The 10,083-nt window shown below is 31.1% G+C and overlaps 1 protein-coding gene across 1 annotated transcript; it reads left to right on the top strand.

Moving 5' to 3' along the window:
* Positions 1 to 6,691: 6,691 nt before the first annotated feature.
* Positions 6,692 to 9,447, top strand: LOC143243274 (uncharacterized). The gene is made up of 3 exons (XM_076487126.1): positions 6,692 to 6,849; positions 7,274 to 7,706; positions 9,367 to 9,447. The coding sequence occupies exons 1-3, from the start codon at positions 6,716 to 6,718 to the stop codon at positions 9,445 to 9,447; spliced, it is 648 nt and encodes a 215-aa protein (XP_076343241.1). The 5' UTR covers positions 6,692 to 6,715.
* The last annotated feature ends 636 nt before the right edge of the window (positions 9,448 to 10,083 follow it).

The following is a 10,083-nucleotide window of genomic DNA, read 5'->3' as shown; positions in this document are numbered from 1 at the left end:
GCTATGGAATTCCTGATTTTTCTCTAACAGAGCTTGGTAGTTAACGAGGCTAAAAGTAAACAAGATACTCTCTGACAAATCAACCTCAGGAATTCAAAGATTTGGATAAAAATTTGAAACTCTAAAGATATCTTACTGATACACTACACTTTCAATCTATTTAAAGTTTCTACACAGTAGTTTCGAACTGTTAATATCACTGCCGTTCGATTCTTTCTTTTTTTTTACTAGCTTAGTCTACGGATTTACAACGCTAAAATCAAAGGTTCGAGTCCTCTCGGTGAGCTTAGCAGATAGCCCGACGTGGCTACAGTAGTTTCAAACTGTCAATACCACTGCCGCTCGATTCTTTTTTTTTTTTGCTAGCTTAGTTAACGGATTTACAACGCTAAAATCAAAGGTTCGAGTCCCCTCGGTGAGCTCAGCAGATAGCCCGACGTGGCTTTGCTAAAAGAAAACACAAAAACATAAACAACTTAGCTCTACATTTATTTTTACGTATACAAATTAGATATTTTCGTTCTTACCATAAACGGATGTTTCTTTAATAGTATAAAGTTTTGATGGGAGTGCAGATGTTAGTGAATCCTAATAATTATGTTTAACATCACATTTGCTCGCAAATATTTCTGCCTCATTTTTCTCAATTTGCTCATAACCGATTTTAAGTTAGTGGTGTGCGGAAATCTCGTTATAGGAGATTTCGTTAATGCTAGAACCAGTTAGTCGGTCTCATCTATAGCAATAAAAAAATTTTTTTTCTTTATGCGTTGTAAAATATGTACAGGATGGGTAGAAAATGTTTAAGTTAGCGAAGCAATGATATTACACGATGATTCAATGTTTAAACTGGAATAAATGTGACTGAATAATTTCTTTGGCTAAAAGGAATTTTAATTAAAACTTCATTTGTTAAAACTGGTGTTTTATTTTAAATTGATCCTCTTATTCTTGTGGTTCAGTATTTTCAAATGACTCGCAAATACGTTGTTTTTTCACATTCTTTATGAATAGATTTAAATCCAAGTCGTATAAGTATGTGTTTAGTTTAAGTAGAGTGCATATTTACAGAGAAAAATAGAAACAAAAACTCACAGCTTAAAACGTGTAATATAATCTATTGTACCATTTAATCATTAATTAAAAACGTTACGATTATAGTCTTATAATCGAACTGATAAGCAACCACTTTTGGACTGACAACAGATAAAATCAGTTAACACTTAACATTAAATAACTATGTTCATGGAGTTATTGTTTTAATGAAATAGTCTCCCGATGGGACAGCGGTAAGTCTATGGATTTACAACGCTAAGATCAGGAGTTCGATTGCCCTCGGTGGACACAGTAAATAGCCCGATGTGGTTTTGTTATAAGAAAAACTATGTGTGCTTGATCATTCGAAAAGCTTTTCATTCTCTACAGTTAATTAGAAAGTAAAGTTCTTGTTTTCTACTCCAAGTAAGCTGTCAAATATATTAGACAAAAGTGAAAGATTACATCACATTTACAGTTTAAGGTCCCTACATATAGTTGTCAGATTTTCATGTATTACACGTGGACTGATATTAATACAGCAACAATAAGTGCATTTCTTTTCAATTTGTTTAAACGCTTTCAAGGTACCTCTAATTGTAGCTGTAGTAATGTCAGTCCACGTGTAATAAATGAAAATCTGATAGCTGTGTAGGGACCACAAACTGTAAGTGTGAGGTAATCTTTTGCTTTTGTTTAATAGATTTGATAGCTTACTTAGAGTAGAAAGCAAGAATTTAACTTTCTATTTGCGGTCACATTCAGCGCTTGTACTAACTTAGCTAACTCCGATCTACTGTTTTCCACTGTAAAAGCTAACTACTGTTAATTATTCTGAATTTTGTCATTGAAAACTAACATCTCAGCTCTTGTTTTATATATTTTATTTTTTTCTCTCTAATATGTGTTGATATATTAGTGATACTTACCAATGATCTGTATACTTTTCTAATCATGGTATTCAGTTGGTTGAGTCAAATAATTCATGTTATTCGTTTGTTCACCTACAAAGTAAATAATCTCTTTATGGAATTGTCTCTGTTGATCAAACTGTTGTTACTGCACCAGATAGGAATTTTAAAATACTCCCATCTACGTTAATTAAACTGTGTTTTTATCGATTTCGTTCATAAAACGATACGTTATTTTTTATATCATTTAATTGTAATGAAAATTGAACTGTCTTATTTTCATATGATAGTTTTTAACAACCTTCGTGTAATTTCCTATTAATACTATCTGCATTACTCTTAGTATTCTCAGAATATTTTGTAAATTATAAAATCTTGAAAATTAAAAGTATCATCTTCAAACTATAATACATCGAACAAGATTTATTAAATTTTATTAATATAGATATAAAAGTGTTTCTTTATGTGTGTTTGCTCTTGTATTACAAGGAATTATTTAGTTTATCGTCTAGTGATGTTGTATTCTCTGTTTAGTATTTAAATGTTACCTGTAGTATATTTATTTGAGTTGCAGTGTTAAATTTTAAAACGTGAAATTCTATTTTTTTTTGTGTTACATGAATGTTGTTTTGAGTTTCGGGCTTGTTTCTCTGACGTAAAATACGTGGAAGTTGCCATAAAGTATTTTATAAATGACATTAGTATTGTATTTGCTTTATTTTTTTTACAAGAATTTAAGTATTTTGTTTATTTTGTATGGGGTTATTGACTGGGTGAGTATCGCGTTGTTAACTGAGGTTTCTCTATATCACCGTTATCTCAAATCTCCTTCCTAATCGCTTTACAACCTAGAAACGTCGAACTATATATGAATTCTGTAATAAAAAGTTTTAAATTACCCATTGTAGAATGTCAGAAAATTTATTAGCTTCAAGTGGGTTCCTCAGAAATATAAATGTATACAAGAGGTTATTACAGTTGTGTTAAAAGTACTTACAAGGAATTATTACTTTAGAGATAACATGAAATCAGTTTCTCTTAATTTTAATGAGAGGAAATGTCGATGTTGGAGTGTGGTATGAATAAGTATTGGTAAACATATCGACATATAATTACTTTAAATGTTACCATCAATACTACACTCTTTGTTCGTCCATATACTGATCCATCTAATCAGGACTCCAGTAATGGGTGATATTGCCCAACTCCAAGGTGCAGATGTTGATATTGACAGCCATAATATACTCTTGGAAGATGCATCACATTCCATTAGTTGATGCTAAAGATGCCCTGAAAAGAGTTATTTCAGGGCAGTGATGAAGACGAACGCGTAATCTTATCGGTACTCCTGTAATAAACATACAGTATTAGTCAGAGGCTGCCACTGATGTTCATAGCAATAATACTTTATAGTTTATAGGGATTAGTAAGCCATATCAAAACAGTTTTGAATATGCAACCTGTCATATAATGTGACTCAATCTAATATAACATTTCTTAAATGGTGTGATGTAACCGAAAATTGGTAGCTTTTGGGAAAGGTATGTAACAGACCTTTCCAATGTAAATTTTTATATGCCCATATCATGAAAATATATTCAAATGAGAATTTAAATTTTTCGAAACAAAGATATTTATTGTACGTAAGAGCATCGAAGAAATAATTTTGGTTAGCCAGAATAATTCGGAAAAAGATCTACAACAAGTCGTACGAACACAAATGTCACAAATAAAAAACGCTGAAGTGTCCCAGGCGACGATACGTAAAGATTTATCTCAGTCTTCTAACCGCTGAGTGATTAAATACATATGCATGTTATTGTACACACAGACACACCAGTCACCTCACTGATGTAAGAATTATAGATTTCTATGTGATAAGAGACTAGATGGATTATGGTAAACCTGAAAAGAGAAGTGATGAGGCTCCAAAGTTATTTTGATATAATGAACTCAACTTGTGAATGTTGAAGCAAAATCTTATGAACTATAAAGATACAAATCATATCTACGAAGTTTTTTAAGAACGTATTTTGAATAAACAACACTATAAATTTACAGTGAAAGGTGTTAGATCGCTATATTATTTATCTTGATAAATCCACAAAAAATCAAGTATTTGCTTTGATATTAAGTTCAAATGAAAACTTTTCTCGGAATGCATTTCATCCAATTTCTGCATTATAAGGATATTATTTGATATTTTGTTGTTTGCAAGACACAATCATATAATGATACATTTTACCAACGTAATATTCCCAAAAGAACCTGTATCTACATGACTGATATTAACATAAACAATGACAACAGTTTCACGTTTAACTGTGACAAATAAGTATTTTACAAGGGAAACACCAACGGAAATCAAATGTACCAATAAAAAAAAGATCGTGTGTAATTTCATAAACTTCCAAGTTTGTGTGATTAGTTTCATTAGTTAACTCCATTAGGAAGTACATAAAGAAACAAAAGTCTACTGTTAAGAAACTGTTTTGACACGTTTTATTTTTCTCACGAAAAGTAATATTAATGTTGTTATTTTACAGAGTGAGTCATACTTAATATTATAACTAGTGCGTCGTGCTCATTGTGAAAAACCTTAAAATTCTGACGGTGACATAAAACGTGCTAATAAAAATATTAACTCTCTGTTGTTTTCTCCAGTGTATATTCCAGCCGGGAATCTCAACTGTACTCGTGGATACCAAAGAGATGTTAACAGGTGTTGTAAGTATATATGATACTCAATTACTTTAAACTGTTCACATTAAACACAAATAGATGAAATACTTTTAAAAATATGGAATTTTAGTTAAACAAATACGTTTTTTGATACTAAAGACGTTGTTAGAACAATAAAATTAACACTGGGTAAATAAATGTTTAGCTATATACTTTTAACGCTTTTAGATCCATGTCCTCTTGGTCACTATGACAATGGATTCCAAACTCACTGCCTGCCATGTCCAGGAGGGACTTACATGGCATCTTTTGCTGCTGACGCCTGTGTAGCTTGTCCTGATGACGAAATTACTGATGAAGAAGGAGCTGATAATAAAGATCTTTGTAGAAGTAATGGAACAAAAGGGTTTTAAAGTTTTCTTTTATTGTTTCCTTAACATTTTAAAATGTTTATTTTGTTCAAACAGATTGTTATAATACGATACTTCTTCATAACTTTCATGGTTTTTAATGCATTAAAAAGCTTTGCTTTTACTTGGAAATCCTACTACTTGTTTTTAAAGATGGGCTCAAACGTTTATGACAAATAGTATTGAATAGCTGTCTTACCACCAGCATATCATTTCAAAATTAGGAACGGCTTACGCTGAAAGCCCTCGTTCAGGTATCCGCGAAATTGAAAAACAAACAAATATAACGGGTCTCAATATCACATCTGTATGCGTCACATTATTACTAAAAAGACGTAAAGATATTTAACTAAAACAGTGTATGTCCCAAAACATAACTTAAATCTATGTTTAACATGCTTATTTTATGTACATAATGTCGTTTTTGTGATAAAATAAAGTAATTTGTCAAAATACAAAAAAAAAGTATTAATATAAGGTAATAATAACATTAGATTATCAAAACGTTAGCACCGTCTCATAAGTTCTGAATAAAACTATTGGAAAGAATTGTTTCCAAGTAAGCGAAAAAACTTCATCAGTAGTGACGTACGACGTTCAGTGTTTGTGGTCAAAATGGTATCGTTCTTTCTCTGGACGCCTGGCATGGCCAAGCGCGTGAGGCGTGCGACTCGTAATCGGAGGGTCGCGGGTTCGCATCCCCGTCGCGCCAAACATGCTCGCCCTCCCAGCCGTGGGGGCGTATAATGTTACGGTCAATCCCACAATTCGTTGATAAAAGAGTAGCCCAAGAGTTGGCGGTGGGTGGTGATGACTAGCTGCCTTCCCTCTGTCTTACACTGCTAAATTAGGGACGGCTAGCACAGATAGCCCACGAGTAGCTTTGTGCGAAATTCCAAAAAAACAAAACAATCTTTCTCTGGGAAATTTACAGTAAAGAGAAATTTGTAAAAATTACTGTTTTTAATAGTGTTATAAAAACGCAGAAAAAATACCATTCAGTGGATACGATTCGATAGCATAAAAGAATAATGTACCATAATAAGAGAAGAAATTATAAAATTTTATACAGTAAGTGAATAGCGATTAAACAAACTGGCTTTATTAAGTAGTCAATGGAAAGACAGTTTGTTTAATTTGTGTTATATATTCTGACAATTTAAGTGAATCAAAGTTGATTTAACTAACTGTGTTTTACTGAGTTGTATAATATGTAAAGTATCGTAAAGAAAACGTTGAGATTTTTTCTTATATAGTGTGATCACGTATGTTCGGAATGAAAAGTCAGTAGGTTTCTTGCTATATTGTCTAACAATGTAAATATGTTGGAAAACCTAACTGATTTTATGTTATATAACTATATAGTTGGAGTTATTGCATAACTCTATTACTTGTCTACTAGTAAGGAGCTCAAATAATATAATGACCATTATTTTTCTTTGCTAATTATCTGTTTAAAGTGTAAAGAAAAATATATATATACAGTTGTCAAATTGTAAAGGTTGTTATCAATGTTTAATATGAAAATATATTATAAATGTAAGAAATATCATATTTATTTAATTGTTTTTTTAATATGTTAAATAAAGATTATTTTTTAGTTTAAAGAATTATACACGTTACTATTATTATTAAGTTACATTTGAAGTTTTCTTTCGGTTTTTTGTAATCGATACAATGTGTAAAACGGTTTTAAAAACAACTCTCTCTCTCAAGGTTACTTTACCCTGGGCCTCCAAACCTACAGTTGTAAGATATCCTTGGTGGATGGAAGAGCTAACACTAATTTCGATTTGTCTTATTGCTTTGTGGTAAGCTACATGTTATCTTCCAGTTCTTGATAATTAAAATATGTGGAACAGGGGTGAGAGAGCATCTGACCTCAATACCCAATTATCTTTTAATTGAATAGTAGGGTTGGATATTTGAAAATTTCAAGTGTGTTCAGTGCCCCTTTGGTAGTTAATTTGTAAAAACACCAATATGAACTTAGTAAAGCTGAATATGTTTAATTAACCTTACAAATGAGGTAAACAAACTTTTCAGTTACAGTTAACACTTCTCACCAAACTTCTGTATGGTGATTTATCAAGTGTTTTTGTAGATCTGTTTGTTTACGAAAAAAAACAACAAAAAACACAACTATTTAGAGTTAATCTTTAATAGTATTGTTTATATAGAAAACTGAAATAAATAAATCGCGTTTTTATTTATTATTATTTTATTATTGTTTAGCGTTCTTTGTTGCTTCTGCAACATGAATGAAAAAGCCCGGGGCAAATGGAATGCCCTTAAAAACCGCGTCCTCGGTTCTTGTGGTGTTTTTGCCTATACAAAGCTAGAAGACCAAGAGCTTGTAACTGAAAAGATCACCCCCAGGGAATTAGACATTTTGGAAGCTGTTTCAATGATCCCTGAGTGTGAGAAGGTCTCGACAAAGAAGTTTGATAAAAGAGAAACTAATATGGTGTTAAAGGAAAATCAAACAGAACCAACCATCTTGCAAACAATAAATGAAAATCACACAGTAGAAAAGAAAACAGAAAGAGCAGAAAATGTGAGCAAACCTGCTTCAGGTTCTGATAAAACTAAATTAAAGATACGCGTTAAGACAATCGTGAATGATGACAAACCTGAAGAGTCATTAAACTCTGATTCACTGACAACGGTTCGTATACGTTTAAAGTTCTTTTACTTTATAGTAGTCAGTATTACACAGCATCAGTATATAACCATTAATAACAAGGATCTGCTCTTAATATTAAACTTTCACTTCGTACAAGTTTATTTATACCTACATATATATATATATTGCAAGAAGCAACTAAAATATAATGGAATTAATAGTACATTATTAATGTTAATGCAAAATTACTGTTATAAAATAATTACAACCATTCTCATATTTAATTTCTGTGAATATCTGTATCTGGTTCAAAATTAAATTAATTTCTCATTCATATTACGTTTATGATTAATATTTAGTGTAGTTAAAAACATTTCACTTTAATGTAATGTATACTATGTCAAACTGTATGATCAATATCATATCGATGTTGCATGCTTACAATGAGTGTTGTTAAGACATCCACAACTACTGAAAACACGCATTCAGAGTCATTTGAATACATGTAATTCTTCATCCAAAAGAGACCTATACATGTTCGATACTATTCAGGTCTGATAAGTCTGTACCCTAGTTAAACTGGTCAATCATCTCTTCTTCAATATTATTACATGTGGGAAGACAATTATCATCCATTTAGCTAAAGCCAGAACCAAACGTAAACATATATGATAATGTAAAGGTACTTCCATTGCTATTATGTATAGCATTAATGACATCTGAAAACATAAAGGTCAGAATGTCTGTTCGTGATTTTTCATTTCCACACATACTTCCACTACTGATATTAAAGTGAGTTATTTTGTGTCTTACTATAACTATAATATACCTTTTGTTTGTTAATATTGTCAAATTTCTTGTGTTTTTAACCGTACATACACTGAAATGACGTTATGTTGTAACTACGAACATCTGATTCTGTTTTTAACAGTTATCACATAATTGCTGTGAATCGTTAGATCACGGTAACTTACTTAAAATGTGGATTTTATTATTCTTAGTTTAGTACCAGTGTATTTGTACCATTTTGTTACAAGTGATTCCACCATATCTTGTTAGTAACACTTTGAGACATTTTGCATCAGTGTTTGTTTTTATAGTCAGCCAACTTTCATTGGTCTGACAGACATTTAGTGAAATATCCAGTTGTCTTCTTTTGGACTTTACTAAGATTATTGAATATTTTAAAGTACTATAAACTCCGTGATTTACTACAGTGTTACAACTATGATAAGACAGTTTGAAAACTCTTCCTCTTTATAGTCATTTGTAGTTCAGATTACATAACTTTTCATGTTTAATTTATATAACAATGAAACGAGGAAAATAACTAACATTTGTTTATAACAGTAGTTTTATCTTGTTTTAGCAAGTTAGTATTTGTGAACGTACAAAACATAAATGTTAAACATTATTTAAAGGTATTGTCTGCTCTATATTACCTTCCTCACTATTTGGGACAATGCTTGAGATATATTTCGTAGTTTCGAGAAAACGTTTATCAGACATCTTAAACCAATTTCATAATTTACAATTTTCATATAAACACTTATTTGGTTTTACTCATATTATAGTAAAATGATTGTTACATAAAGAATAAATTATATATTTTTAAAATGTTTATTAACTGATTATTGTTATTAAAACATTTTTTTCGATTGATGAGTGTTGTTGCCTCACTAATTATGATTTACATCTTCAGGCAGAAACACCAAAAGAAGTGAAAGACGATGAACGTATCCAGAGAGGAGGTGTCGAACAACATCAGGCCTCCCTCTACTAGACGTTTTCACAATGTTGATAAATTTATTACTGTAAGACTTGGCAGTAAACCAGAACATCATCAGAGAAACGTTTTTATTGCTATTGAAAATACTGAAAACCGAAACAAATTTGTTATTGGGAGAGCTGCGAAACCAACACCCATGTGCCAATTAAAACGTTGCCAAAGCGAACATAATCTTATTGGACATGAAACTAAAAATAATAATCAAGTTAAATATGTTGACATCCCTCACAAGATTGTTTTTTACAAGAGCTCCGAAACTGAAACCAAAACACAAAAATTAAATAACCCATAGGCTGCACTCAAGCACACAATATTATGAAGAATTACTCTACCTCATCTCATAAGTTACTATTTTTTACATTTTACTCAGTGATATAAATAATAAATAAAACATACTCATGAAAAACAAAGAATATAATATTCACCTGCGTCTTCTCTTTTTTGCTGTCAACTGTCATGAAACTTAAGCTCACTTTTTAATGTACTAAAGGTATTGATACAATCAATAATGTTTTTATGTAATTAAATAATACAACTAAGAACAGAGAATAATAATACACAGAAAACACTGTCCTAAAACACTAAAGATAACTCTTAGCATTTGTGAAAGATGGAATTGCAAGACGTTGG

The sequence above is a fragment of the Tachypleus tridentatus genome, unplaced genomic scaffold (assembly GCF_004210375.1).
Source record: "Tachypleus tridentatus isolate NWPU-2018 unplaced genomic scaffold, ASM421037v1 Hic_cluster_2, whole genome shotgun sequence".
NCBI lineage: Eukaryota > Metazoa > Arthropoda > Merostomata > Xiphosura > Limulidae > Tachypleus > Tachypleus tridentatus.
Note: the sequence above shows the minus strand (reverse complement) of the source record. Positions and strands in the feature narration are given on the sequence as shown.

Excerpts from the sequence above, each read along its gene's own strand:
- LOC143243274 (XM_076487126.1), top strand. The coding sequence starts at position 6,716 with ATGTGTAAAACGGTTTTAAAAACAACTCTCTCTCTCAAGGTTACTTTA. Across the intron at positions 6,850-7,273 it reads ATTTGTCTTATTGCTTTGTG|CGTTCTTTGTTGCTTCTGCA; the intron begins GTAAGCTACATG and ends ATTATTGTTTAG. Across the intron at positions 7,707-9,366 it reads ACTCTGATTCACTGACAACG|GCAGAAACACCAAAAGAAGT; the intron begins GTTCGTATACGT and ends TTACATCTTCAG.